The sequence below is a fragment of the Pieris napi genome, chromosome Z (assembly GCF_905475465.1).
Source record: "Pieris napi chromosome Z, ilPieNapi1.2, whole genome shotgun sequence".
Classification (NCBI taxonomy): domain Eukaryota; kingdom Metazoa; phylum Arthropoda; class Insecta; order Lepidoptera; family Pieridae; genus Pieris; species Pieris napi.
Window position 1 is genome coordinate 10,692,324 of NC_062259.1, and position 15,502 is coordinate 10,707,825.

Consider the following 15,502-nt stretch of genomic DNA (forward strand, 5'->3'; position numbering starts at 1 on the left):
TCCTGTTCCGGTCGCGTCGACGGGCGGCCGGAATCCCGCACCTCGCTACACTGATTCCGTACTAACATCTACAACTTTTATACGCTTGTGAATGCGCGCACTAAGCAGCGGGCACGTGAGAAGCCCGCTCAACGTTTTTCTCGCTCACACCCAGTGACAATTGTGTCGCGAACTGTTTCCCGCCAATTTCGGTGAAAAGTTTTTGGCGCGAAAGCCCACGGACCGAGTGAGGATGGCTCGTCAGTGAAGATTGAGGTGTGTTTTGGCTTGTTTGGCCGATTTGACATAATGGATGACTGGGAGAGACACGTGACCCCCCTTCTGCAGGACATGGGGTGTTCCAATGAGGAGGCTCAAGATGACTTCTTTCATCAGCAAGATGTAAGTGCAACCATCTTTATGATTTGCCATATTTATATCTTTCAATTCAATAAAGTATAATTTAATAAAATTAATTCAACAAATTGAAACAACAACCTCTTACCAGTTTCTAATAGGATTTCATAATTATTAATTAATTCGTTATTAATAGTGAAACTTAGTTTTTAATAAATCATATGTTATCAATTAGTCTTTAACATTTGACAAACAACAAAAACGTCAGTCGATTTATCAACAAACCCCCTAAAGCATCAAAATCACTTGGCTTTTGTTTAGCTTGTCTTCCATACGTTGATACACTCTACATTGCATTAAATTTGCCTCAATAACGTAAATTAAATTAAATAATAAAAAGTACTTAATAAGTTGCCGAAATTAGTTAAAACTGAGGAACTGTGTACGTTCTTTGTCGCTCGTAAAAACCTCGAATGTCGGCATCAAACGTACCTAGAAATTTCTTAGAAGTATTTTTTTTTGGTAACAAATTGGGATTCGTAGACGTATCACAAAGATGCCTCGATATTGTACGATATGTATAAAATAAGAAAAAACAAACAACATAATTACTGGTGCAGGGAAAGAAAATAACAGACTATACTATACTATATAGCGTTCAAATAACAATTGTTTTTTATGTTATTACTTACCTAGTGTAAGTCAGAAATAAACTTTGTCTTTTTCTTATACAGATTTTTGTTCTTTCCATTTAACGACAAGTCTTTGTAGGGTCAAAATATGCAGTCCTTTGAGTGTCGTTATATAGAGTGTACCCGGTTTATGTAAAACCAATACTCTAGGCATTATTGCAACTGAATTCACATTTATTATTACTATTCACTGTATCTTAACTCCAATTAAGGATTTATTAAAAGAATCTGGATAATGATAACTTCAACTCCAAGTTGGGAGTTATTTATTAGTATCGCTCGATCTACAGCCCAAAAAAAAGATTTTTAACAGACGATATTATTATTGAATTAACAAATTGTTTTAGAAATGTATAGCCTTTGCGATTTCATATTAATTAATTACCGCTGCCTTTTAAATACGAACCGATTATTTTTACAGACATAAAAATTGGTTTATTTGGAATATATTCATAAAAGCTAAAACTGCACTTTTTTAACTAAAATTAACTTTATAAGTTGGGCACAATATAATATATTTTCTTAAATTCCTAGTTATCGTCTTTATAATCAATAAACTATCCTCACTAGATTCAAGATTTCTGCGTGATATTCATTCATAAGTTAATAACAATAGAGCACATTATTAGCGTGAACTTAAAATAAACCTGGCTTTTTTTATTCAAAGTGGCGTTCGTGTTTTGAATGAGCTTATAAGCTAAATTCACAGAAGATTAAAGACGCAAGGAAGAAGTGGCTGTTCGATAACTTCTTCGTTCCTTGCATAATAAATAGACCTGGCTAGTGAAAAATTTGAAATAAAAGTTGAACATGTTATATTTATTTCATGCAATACTAGAACAACCCTGTTACTCCAAAAGGGTTAAGACGACGGCTTAATACGAAGAGAATGTTTTGGGATTCCTTTACTTTGTATAGTTACAGTTATTGTTAAATGAATAATTGTATTTAAGAAGTTGTACCAAAAAACTTTTTGATACAATTGGGATTTTTAACCTATTAAAGTTTAGTACATTTTTGTGACTGTGTTAGTAATCATTCTAGGCTAGAGATATATTATTTGGTATATTCTGTAATAATCTAGAAGTAAAATATAAGTGAAGATATGTTAAATAGGAACGCATTAATGATAAGACTTAGCTTGTTTTATTAATAAATTTCAAATCGATTGAAAAAATAATACAGCGAGGAAATTCTTGCATTAAAGGTACACCATTTAATAAATATATAATTATATTATACTTCAACTTTTTTTAATAATTAAGAAGCCACGTTAACATTACAAGAGAAGAGAAAATGTGAGCAATTTTTTTATAGAGTCGAATCACAAATATCTAAAAGAAAGAGAATGAAAGATACTAAACACAACTCATACGCTAACAACGGTCCAAAGGGGTTGTTAAAGTAATAGTAGGGTTAAAATTACTTCTTCAATTTAATGGAAATTCTACATTCAGTCATACGTTAAATTCCCAGGGTTTATAAGGAAATAATGCATTGGAAATCAATCATAAACAATTTTCTTACAGACCGCCTTTAATAGTGTGTATAACTATATATACAAATATCTGAAATAATATAAAACCAGATTTTTATTATATGAAATCGAAGATTAATTTCAATGTAGTTACATTTTCGAGATGTTTTGTCATAACTTTTACTTTAAATACAAGTTAGCGCCTGGTAGACCACGCCAGAGCTGGTGCTTTCCTCGCTCAACTTTCAAGTATTCAGCGAGAAAATGTTGCCAGCGTCTGCCACAGATAAGTATTTTGTGTTATCTTTACAGCCAACAATTAGCTATTTATTTTTGTTATTAGTATATCATATTTCTAACTGTTCTTTAATCTTTAGATATGTTGTTATAAGTCAGTTGGATAAAATAATGGGAAGATGCTTCTTTTGATTTGTTGAAATTAGGTTAATTTCTTCTGCTAAAATTGTTAAAGAACATGATTTTTTTAAACTGAATTTTTTTTTTACATTATACATATATACATAATACATAGTACAACTTAGAGCAATTCTGCTGTACTTAGAGCCGCTCATGAAGAGTTGATTTAAGCCATTAATTAAAGTCCACCACACACCAAACCAAAGATAAAGGTCACTGCCCTATCGTTAACTAATAATAATTAAAATTCGCAGCACAGCCCTGCGATTCTGATACTCACTTTTCGAACTCACACAGCGGTTTTCGCATCGGCGGTCCCTCTAAAATCAGTCGTGAAGCAGTCATTTTATGATTTGGCATTCTGAAAAGATGGGAGCTTGTAGTTTATTGTTTAATAGAATGCCAAATCATAAAATGACTGCTTCACGACTGATTTCAGAGGGACCGCCGATGCGAAAACCGCTGTGTGAGTTCGAAAAGTGAGTTACATCTACAATTAAAGATAATTTCATGAAATAATTTATGTGAAAAACTTTCTATAGAATATGATTTAATTAATTGTTTTATTAAATTATTTACTCCTGACCGCTTGTAAACGATATAGTAAATTAATTAAATTATATACATCGCGCTACGATTGCTATATACGAAATATCGATATAAGTCAATAAAACATTATTTAAATCCTTAAAATAGGGAAATAATGATTTAATAACATTGAATTCAAATAGATTTGATGTGTAGAATGTATCAAGAAGCACTTATAAATTTCATCTCGACGTCTGGCGTCCCACAAGACAGAGCTTTATAAGACACTTTTCGCTACACCACCTCTTTGGGGAACCAGCTGCCAGAGGTATTTCCAAATCGATACGACTGCGGCCTTCAAGAGAAGAGCGTACTACTCCCGGCCGGCATCATAGCCACTAGTCCCCGGCGTTATAGGTTTTCATGTGTGGCGGTTATCACTATATTCAAAGTGTCAAATAAAACCCATAAAAAAAGGACTTGAACAACAGTATAGTTTTTGAGGTGCTCAAAGATGTTGATGTTATACAATGAATATGCTTTGCCTATTATGTATAGCACTTGCCTAGTGGCTGAAGCATCCGGCTCTTACCCTGAGGTTGTTTGAATCATGGCAATCACCAAATTACATTTCCATGAGGATTTAAAACTCACTCGTACGGTGAAGGAAAACATCGTGAGGAAACCGATATGTGACTTAAAAATTTACGTGTGTAAGGCCTCGAAGGCTGATCTTTTAGTTGCCTATTATGAAAAACAGATACAGAAATCTGAGGCCAATTTTAAGGAACGTAGCGCCAATGTACGTATAGGGTATATGTCACCGTAAAATTGTAAACACCGTTAGATTGTAATCTATCTCGCGAGATTATAAACTGTCGAAAGATTGTGAACCTCAACGAACTGCTTACAATTTAACGTATTATTATTCGGTAGTTATATGAAATTGTTGGAAAGTAAAATTAATCTGTAATTGACCAAAGAAGTTTGAATGATAACTAAGTTAGTGTAGTACAATCTACCGAATAATAATAGGTTAAATTGTAAGCAGTAAGCTGAGGTTGACAATCTGTCGACAGTTTATAATCTCGCGAGATAGATTACAATCTAACGGTGTTTACAATTTTACGTTAACATATACACCATTATATTTCCTTTGGTATAGGTTTCCAATGGAATAGGTTGTCGCGCTGGTAATTTTATTTTAAATATCGAACGTTCTTTTCCTACATTAATTAAATAAAGCGAGAAAGAAAAACCATGCACACTTGAAAACACACAAATAATAACTGATCTAACTAAAATTTAATTTGATTATTTTCATATAAGACGTGATTTAAATCTGTTCGTAAAAATAACTGTTTACAAAATATAACTATAAATATGTAGTACTGCATAAATTAAATAATTAAAATTACACTAATATACAATAATTAAATTCAATCTATTGACTCTATCTCTTCACGGTAGAGTCACTTCTAAAACTGGTAAGAAAAAATTACAAATGAAACCTGTTTTTGAAGCTTTTGCAATTTAATCGTGATTTTAATTTAAATATTCGTTTGCAAAACCTTTGATGTTTATCTATATATATTTTTATTTTAATAATGATGTGGAATTCAACAAAAGAAAGCACGAGTTAGACAGTCGTAAATCTATCTTCGTTTTATTACTCTTTTGAGTGTTTATAATTTTACATTAAACTTTGATGATATGATTCAAAGAAAGCACACCAGTAGCAATTCTGAAATATCAAATTTTATCGAATAATATTCTTTAATTTTCTCATCAAAATCATAAGTCTTAATATATGATTGAAATTTATTAAGACTATGTACTATATATATTATGTTTTCCATCTAGGGCTATATGTGTTCAGCATAATTGTTTTTTATTTTATATAGTTTATGTTAACTAAAAACTGAATAAACAATTAGACGTCTAATAAACCAATGCCAGGTACTGCCACAGGAACCAATCTTTGAAAAGTTTGTTTTTGTATTTTATTTATAGTAGGAATAAGCTTAAAGTTTTCTCATTATCTTCGTATTTAGTTTACTCACGACGTCAACTGCCACCTCATCTTTGGCATATGAAGTTTGACGAAGCCGTACTACGTCAAACTTCATAGAACAATACAGATTTTAAGACATAATTAGAGTTTGAGGTAATGTATAATAAACCTTATTTCAATAGCATAAGATTCAAGCCATTTCAGGAAACAAAAATTCTATATATTGATTATTAACAACCGCATTTTATACACAATACTATGTTAAAATTGCTATTGCCAAATATTAACAAGGGCAGAAGAAAGTTTACAAGAATTAAAACAATAGTTACAAGTGTTTTAAAGCCAGACGAATTTCACACGAACAATCACATTAGAATATATTTGCAATGAATAAGGTTGGAAAGTGTTTAACAAAGTGTGTTCGCAATCGTTCGTTACGCGAACCGAAAACGGCAAGTTTTTTTACCAACATTTTGTTCGAAACGAGGGGCGGTGTATTTTCAATTAACTTTGTTTTACTTTAAGTTTTGAATATTAAGTAACTTTTATATATTTAGTAACGTGGAAATTCGCTTGGGCTTTTGATATAATGGGAGTAAAAATTTCGTTAAAACCATGAATTTCTAAAACCTGACTTAAATCATGAAGCATATAGTATAGCAATATACTAAACATATACTTTAGTATATTGCTAAAGTATATTGTATATTTTTAGTCGACATCATAGGAGAGCGAAGAGCTGGCAGCTACCTCAGACAAAGAATTAGTCTAGCGATTCAAAGGGGGAACGAGCTGCCAGTATCTTCGGAACCCTGCCTAAAGGAACTCTTTTTAATAATATATTTTAGTTATTATATTTTAAGATTAGTTATTGTTTTTATTGTTAGTTTTTTGTTTTATTATATTAATATTTATGAAACTCAAATAACTCTTCTAAACACTCTCCATGGTAAATGCGGTAGAAGATGCAGAGTGGGGTCTCCACATCTCTATGCAACGTCAAGGGATCAAGCCGCACGGAAAGTGACTGGTCGTTAACGATTTGAATTGCTCTTCGTTGAATATGGTCAAGCGAAGGTGGTACTGGGGAGGTCCCACCCCGAGGTGAGAAAAGTACTCTATGTGGGGCCGAATTTGCGCTTTATAGATTTGTAAGCCGGAATGAAGTACCGTCTCGCCTTGCTGAGCACAAGCCTTCCCTTCCAAAAAACCGCGGAACTGAGCGTCATTCGATATGTCGACGCCCAGTATTCCGATGCTAGCTGAGGCTTTTAAGAGAGTGGCTTCAAAGAGAGGAGTAGCGACCAATTGGACTAGATTTAGTCTAGCCCAATCCGGTACTCCACGTAGCACAGTTTCGACTCCAGATACAAGTTTGTTCCGATACTCATCGACAACTGCCCGAGAAATACCTGCCCGGTCAAAGCAGATTCGCTTCAAAGACTATATTTTCCTTTTATAAGGAATCAACGAACCATGCACACAAAATGACCTCGGCAAGAAGCTAGACTAGTAAAAAATATATGCCTATATTTCCGAAAATGCTTTTTGCGAATCGATTTTAATTTGTTTTATCCCGATAAAATTTTGTTTATCAGAACTTAATACTTAACTAGTCGACGACTGCACTATATAAATATAATTATGATTAATTAGGAGATACGTTTCATTCATGCGGTACATAATGGTTGAGTCTTAGTTAGTCCTACTTGTATAATTGCTATAAACATCAGTTAAAGATAGAGAACCATACTTGCGTTTTAAACGACAAATCGTCTATACGATAATAACTCACGTTGTACACAGGTTCACGTAAATGTCTACGGACCACTGGTAATTATCCGCTCCAGCGATCTTGCACAATAAAAAAAATTCTACCAATAAAGTATTTAAAGTTACAATACAAGCTTCTTATTAAATAATTAGCGGTTACTTCACTATTCTAACTTTATTATGACATTTTGTTTCAATATGTCAAGCACGGCATAATTGTTGCAGCTCTTCCTCTTTGTAAACTAAAATTTGGTGATTAATAATCGTTATACAAAGGTGTCGATTTGACAACTGATTGTTAGTGTAAATTGAGATCTACTTTTTATAAATATCAACGTTTATAAGTGTTATATTTACAACTGAATAAAAAACTAAGTTTTTATAGAACCAGGGCAAACGGGCAGGAGGCCCATCAATGCGTTGCCGGCCTCTGAATAATTACGCTTGCTCTTTCCTTGAATGATCTCTAAGTTGAATTGGTTCGTTCATACATTAGCGGTTAGCTGGTTCCGCGTTGTGGTGGTTCCTGCCATCTGCCTTAAATAACCCAAATTTGTGTAACAACGGACGTCGAGGTGATGATATGATAAAGGGCAATAAAGAATAAAAATCCTTTCCTCTTGATGCTACTATAGATAACGTCAAATATGTTTTGTTTTATTACTCTGACGTCATTTCCAAGATAAATAAACGAGACAAAATATCGTCTTATTTAACTTCTAGTACTTAAGTTATAGAGGAGAAATATCTTTTATTTGCGCTTATGATACTGGAAATAATGATCACGAAATAGATACAGAAATGTGGGAATTTTAGAGCCTGAAGTAATGAGGGGATTTTAAAACTATGATTTTCGGCAAAATACGCTAGAGTTACTAACCCAGCTGTCCTCTATAACTAGCGATGTCAAAAATATATTTTTATATAGAACAAGATCGTATGATAAGCTCTCGCCAATTACATCTGGACACCGTCACAAATAAAAATAAAAGTTATGACCAAGGAAATCAATTTAAAAAACTTTTATATTTATCCAAAGCTATGTGTCGTTGATATACATTCCAAAATATTATGGTGAGTTATAGGAAAATGGACATCATTATTATACTAAAGATCTATTAATTACAAGGCAGAATACAAAATACCATCCGTGTCACCCCGTCGACCGACAGGCACCACCACCGCGCCTCTGCAGAACCAATTCGACTTAGAGTCCTTCAAGAGAAGAGCGTACCAATTATTAAAAGGCCGGTAACGCGCTTGAGAGCCTTCTGGCAATGTGTCTATGGTATCACTTAACATCAGCTGAGCCTGTTCCTTGCCAGTTTGCCTCCTATTAGGTACATAAAAAAACTTTATTAATATTTTAAAGTATATTATTTGTACGGTTTTTAGGAAAATTGCTTCATACTGTAAATACTTTTATAGACCTTAGACAGATTTCCCTTAAATAAAAGATAATTGCACTGTCTTAACTAAAGTATCGTATAGTAGTTCTCTATTCATCACAGTGACGAAATAGTACCAGTACTCTAGTAAGAGTGAAATGGGACGGTTTTCATTTAAAATTATAATCATTATTAATATTGGCTGGACATCATTACGTCCATCTGGCAGCTGAAGACATTGTCTTCCTTATTTTGCAATCCAATGCCAGTCAGCCATTCAGAGCCGTGGATACTTGTAGCATAATTACGTTTACAGGGCAGCCATTTCAAAATATTATAATCATGTTAGTTTTTGTCATAACTATTTTAATACATATTCTATTATTATGACCGACTGATTAATTACATTTACTACATAATGAAAATCATTAGTGTTTTTAAAGTGTACTCGCGTGATAATATTAATCAATAAATAAATTCCCGTAAAATCAAACGGTTTTAGTTTTGTGTCCTTATCGCACAAACGCGTTTTTATATATGAACACTAGCATGGAACAACGAAACTTTGCATACCAATGTTTTTGCTCGGACATCAAGCACAGCTGGGTAAAAAATGACCGCGTAATTAAAACTATGTACTTTAATTACATCATGTATTTTTTACACATATATGTTTACCGTCTGCGTAGCTAATGAAGCATACGCTTTACGAGTTAGCGACTTACGTCTAATGTAAGTAATTAATGATCGCTGAGGCTAGAAAGTTTTTGTTTAAATAATGTACGACTTAAAGTCCTGTAATGTCAAAAGACACACCTCGCTGAAGGAATTTAAGTGATACGTTTCAAGTAGAATGTCTAAGATGATTATATATGTCTCTCAAACTAAAATTGATGTTTGATTAAAATTGTTTAATTTGATGTTACCTACGCTTTCCTCTCTTCACATGAATGAAGTCCCGCTGGCAATAGGTGAAGTACACACTGTTTTATCACTTTTGAAATGCTTTTTGTATTAAATGTTAAGATAAGTTCACACACCTTTACACAATATAAATAAAATAAAAAATCCATTGATTCCTTGCTTTTCATGTTTTATTACAAAGTCTATTACTTGGATAAATTTTAATCCAAATTGAATAATTAATCCTATTATAATGAATATTACATTATTATACTTCTTATTCAAATCCAGTAACTGTACAGCCTTGGCCGTATTGGGTAAAAGCCTCCAAAAATACCCATTTGTCACGGTCGTGTGCTATTTGGCTCCAGCTATTCTGTTGACGTCGTCTTCCTATCGAGTCAGTGATCTCTTGTACCTCTATTTCCTTGCCTTTCTACAACGTTGCCTTTATTGTAATACTAATTAAATTTGAACTATATTCATTGATGTAAAAATTCATGTAGAGATTTAAAATCATATTAAATTTTTATTTTTGCTGTTATAAAAATTACAAAGCACACTTTTTTGTTAGTCAAATGTTTGTTTCTACAGTGTTATCTTTTATCGATCCAATAAACAAGTAAAAGGGCAGTGCTGGTACAGTGGTTTCAACGTACCACTTTCATCCCTGATGGTTCTAGGTTTGATCCCTGGGTGTGCACCAATGGACTCGTCTGTGTATTTAACACTTGCTCGTACGGTGAGGAAAATGGCCGATCACAAACTTGCCCATCAGAAAAAACAAATGGTGACAAAACAGATACAGACATCTAAGGCCCAGACCCAAGAGGTTGTAGCGACACTGGTTTGTTTTTCGTAATTACGATTACTTTTGTATAACAATTAGAGTTTGTAAAATATCTTGGCATAGTAGATATTTTACAAACTTATTTAAGCTTAAGAATATCTTTTTCAGCGATTTTTTAATTAATTATTCCCTAAAATGACGTCATCTAATCAAATCCATATCCAGCTTTTGTATACTAAAAACGTTACAATGTGAACACCTTATAATATATTATAATGATTTAGGTATTTACTCCAGTATACTGACCTACTCTTTAAAAGCTGCAAATAACACGTAAGCCCCCCGTCGTTGCAGGTGGCCATGGGCGGCGGTTAGCCCTTCATTCAAAGTGACCCGTATGCTTTGCCTCATATCCCATAAAAAACTCTTATAGTAAAATACAGCCTTAAAATATTACACTCCATAGAAGATGTCATAAAGATACTTGGTCCTTCAACTTCGGACGTTTATAAAAGGCAGTGCAGATATGGAAAGATGTGGAATTCCACAGTTTAGATTATCATTTAATAAGGAATATACGAAGTAGATTTTTGACGTGATAACGTCTTTAAAATCGTTTTAGTCGGGTGACATGTTCAGAAACTTGTGTCACACCAAAACCTCACGAGCGCGATCGCAGGTATAACGAGAGAGAGACGGACCGATCTCCCGTCTCATCTCGAGCGCTGCCAGTCATTCCGTGAATGTATGAAGAAAAATGTATATCATAGTCGAATAAGTAAACTTGTCATTTTACACCCGAAATTTATCATCAAAAGTGTGAATAAAACGATAGATGTAATTTAAAATTTGAAAAAATTGTTATCTTCATTAATTCCTTACTTCCCAAAAACTTATATCACCAATAAGACGTTATCACGTAAACATCTCGATCGTAAACCTACTTTACAAACAACCAATATTTTTTAATAATAATATAGGTTTCATTAGAAAATCTTTCCCGCCCCGACATAATATCATCGTTTATATTCATACAAAGAATATTAAAGAGGAGAAGCAAAAAATTACAATCACAAATAAAAGGTATTCAGATGGTTGCTACTGTTTTTTAGTATATTTGTTCATAAACAACTTGTCGAAGTCACCTTTGCCGTGGAATTACGAGAACAATACATGCATGGACCTATGTCAGGAAAGGCAAACCTTTGGGTGTAAAAAAATTACTACGTGTACTGTGTACTACTACTAGTGAAGCGGCTTTGGGGCAATATTTTAAGTATTTTCGCGTCTTACCTTTAAACTATGCACTTGAAGTCATATATTTATGGTCTTTGATATATTATGAATTTACAATCGCATTTGAATTGTTATTGAGATATTTATCATTACAAATAAATATAACGCGAAGAATGAACTAATCTTATCTTGAACAATTTAAAGTTGCCTTGTGCCCGAATTTTCCATTACTTTTCAATATTTGACGATAAAACAAAAACATAATAATGATCTATTCCTTCCAATTCACATTACATTATTTGAATAACAAAACTTACAGAATTCAATTGATTAAATCAAAATATCATTGTTTCTTCTTAATAAATCTAAATTAACAGTACTGCCAGAACATTCTCATTTAAATGTCATAGAATGGATGAGATGAATTGGCCACTCTTTCTTATCTCCTCTTTGTTTGTTATTACTGAATCTATATCAGGAGCTACAACAATTACTTGGGTTTTATTACTAAAATAATTTAAAACACTGCAATGTTTTAAAATATTCGTATTGATACAAGGTTTGTGACTCCTGGCATATGTCATGAAACGACAGAGGTTTTTCAATTGGAACTCAACGAGGCAAAACCATTGCGTGCCCACTCTGTTGTGGTATTGTATTTGCCAGGTTTTACTGAGCATCAGAGTAAAACATGTACCAAAAAAACATTACTGTCTCTTGAGGAATTATAGGTAAAGAAAAGTAATGAATAATTCACGACTTCAAACTGAATTTCAAGTGTTCACACACTGATAACATTTTCATCGTTAATTCAACGATCACACAATTATTTAATTCAACGATCAAAAAATTATTAATATACAAATTTTAAGTGCTTTTTGTATTTGTCTAAAAACAATTTAGTTTCATATAAAAATATAGCTTTATCGTTTCCTTGTTGAAAAGCCTAATAAAATAAAGCCAGTTTATTTTCAATCTTTGTAATGGTTTGTTGTTGTTACTCCTTCACAGGTAAAGCCTCCTTCAGCTTTTACCAAGCGATACCAGAATTGGTTTCCTATAATTAAGCTAATTCGAACCTACTAACGTAAAAAATATCTAAAAAATAGGGGATATAAAGTGCTCAAAATTTTTAAAACATTAATTTTTTTATTGTGTTATGTCTAACTGAGATTTAACTTAATATTAACAGAAAATCTACACCAATAAATACTTAAACTTTTCTTGATTAATACAATAAATATTCTATGAGTAATTAGTGTTAAACAGCCATATAAGGCGTAATAAATTGTAACAAAAAAGCTCACTTACAAACTTACTGCTAAAAATGCCAACGTACATATTTCCAATAAACGAACAAGTAGGTTGGTACACGCAAAAATTAATATTTTATTACATACATTCCATAGTTCTTATAAACAAGAAATATTTAAACATAGCCCTTATAATTCTTTAAAGCGACCATTCACGAACGTGATTATATGTGGTAAAAAAATCTATGAAAAATGTATGACAATTTAAGCTCTCGTGTGAAGGCTTAAGATGCAGGTTTTGCACCGATGAACATCATCCGAAGAGCAGTCAACGCATTTATACGAGCACTTATGTTAACAATAGTCAATAATGCAACACGTTTCTTTAGAAAATCAGCTAATCACAACTGGTCACCAGTTTTTGTGACAAGATATGCGTCTGAAACAAAACAGGCCATTTATTTCAGTGTCAACGTTTTTTAAAATATACAGGCTTATGGAACTATAGAGGGTTCTCAGGAATCATAAGAGTGACTATAAATACTGCCTTATAAACGTTTAATAGATAATCATTATGATAAATTCATGTGTAAATTTTTATTGTTGTCCGTTACACTGTTTACATATTTTTTAATTTTGCTTTGTTCCATTACTTTTTCTAAGTAATTTTATGTCTTATGTAGTTTTGCACTTCTTGCGCTCACCTTATATAATTGATTTGGTTTTCTTTCTCACTGTCTGGAAGATATCGTTTGAAACGCGATAAGGTCGCCAGTTGCCCTCCTCTTTATTTTATTATTTGAATAGTAATGTATTACTGCAACGAAGTGAAAATAAATAGATACAATCCAACTTTTAAATATTTACTTTTAACAAAAGAGTTCTTCAAAAGAGTTCTTAGTACCAGAGTTACGTTCGTTTTCGTTTATGTTCAATTTGGATTGAAGTTCTTTGGGTACAACTGCACTGGTGCTAGTTAAGACAGGTTGAGTTTCGGCATTCCAAACTGGCGCTTTTCCCCATACGAATCATCCCAATACGAAAATATATCAGAAGTAAGGTTACATTCACAAATTGTAACCTTACTTCTTTATATTTTTTATTTACCTCTACATTAGAGTCGTGCTTCGAATCCCGTGGGTGCAACAATATTTTTTTCTTTCTGTGTGACTGCCAAGATCTGACATTTATAAAAATAACTTCTCTCCTTTAGCTATACTATCGTACACTCACACCGACCTTCCAGGAACTTGCGCTTGTCGACTTCTTGGTCCTCCTGCAAGTGCAATTTCCTTTCAAAATCTGTAGAAGTTTAATAATTTGATATACTGTTATTAAATTTGATTTAACGTTTTGTTCGTGCGAAGACCTCCGAGGTGTAATCGAATAGAAATGTTATTGCAATGGCGCTTCGCATTTCACCGGCGGTGGGATTAAAAATTCAAAGTGCGTTTTGATGCGCAAGAAATTAATTCGCCATCGAAGATATTCAGCGGAGTGTGGCGCAGCTGCACTTAAGTATAGAATTACATTAAAAATTACCGGTTCTCGGGGAAAAATAATGCGGGTAGTTGAACGGTTAGCGGACACACGTGTCCGAGGTGACACTTCCTAATGCTACTCGCCTTTCCCACGGCAAAGTCAATTCTGTTTACTAAAGCGTTAACATTATACCCAAGTTTGCACTTAAATGACTGTCCTAGTTCATGTTGAGTCATTGTTTTTTCTATAAATTTTTGCATAATAGCGTAGCCTAGAAGTAAAAAACTGAGGGGAATTAACGCTTTATGTCTCGTGTTAAAAACAGAAACAAAGAACTTCATGATTCATTCATTACAACGGATTGACAGTACGTTGACTGTTTAAGTGTTCTATTAGGTATACGAATAATAAGGCCTTCAAGAAAAGAGCGTACCAATTTAAAAGGCCGGCAACGAACTTGCGAGCCTTCTTGCAGTGTGAGTGCCATGGGTGGTATCACTTATCATCAAACAGGCACCGTTTGCCCTGGCATAAAAAAAGGCATACAAAATTGCGTCGCGTAACTTATAACATTTCGGCTGATGATAATTGGTTTACTCATTGATTAATAAAACTACTAACGGCCGATGGGTATAAGTGCACAGGCAATAATAAAAGATTTAAGTTGGCGCCTGGTAGACAGTCCCGGTGCGGGAAAACCCCTGACCGGGTGATTTCCTCGCTCAACGAACAAGTATCGCAACACAGCGACGAAATGCCAGCATTAAAAATTCACTGCCACAGGAATCAAGCTTTTTAGATTGATGTCTGTGTTTAATTATGTTTTTACTTTTATATTACAACTAGCGACCCGCCCCGGCTTCGCACGGGTGCAATGCTGATGCTAAATTTAAAGTGCTATATGCTGTAAAGGGCCATATCGATCTATATTAAATCAACAATGTATTTAAGGTAAATGACAAAAAAATGTTATTGTGGGATATCCATAAGAGATAGACATATAACATCGCGGAGTTTTGTGTAGAACTTTTCAATGTGTACAATACTTACTACATTATTTTGATAAATCACGTAGGGTTCAGCCTGCGTTTGCAATGTAAGCGGTAAAAATTAAATTATTTACGACATCACATTAGGAACCTCAAAAATAACAGTATTTCTCCACTATTTAATGGATGTTTTTAAACATATAAACCTTCCTCTATAATCACTC

At 33.2% G+C, this 15,502-nt stretch overlaps 1 protein-coding gene across 1 annotated transcript in view; it reads left to right on the plus strand.

Annotated features, from left to right (window-relative positions):
- LOC125062479 (homeobox protein caupolican-like) overlaps positions 1–15,502 on the plus strand; it is a 92,840-nt gene continuing 77,338 nt past the window's right edge. Inside the window, exon 1 of the mRNA XM_047668451.1 lies at positions 1–381. Within this exon, the coding sequence (XP_047524407.1) occupies positions 289–381 (93 nt within the window). The 5' untranslated portion in view covers positions 1–288. The remainder of the gene's footprint in view (positions 382–15,502) is intronic.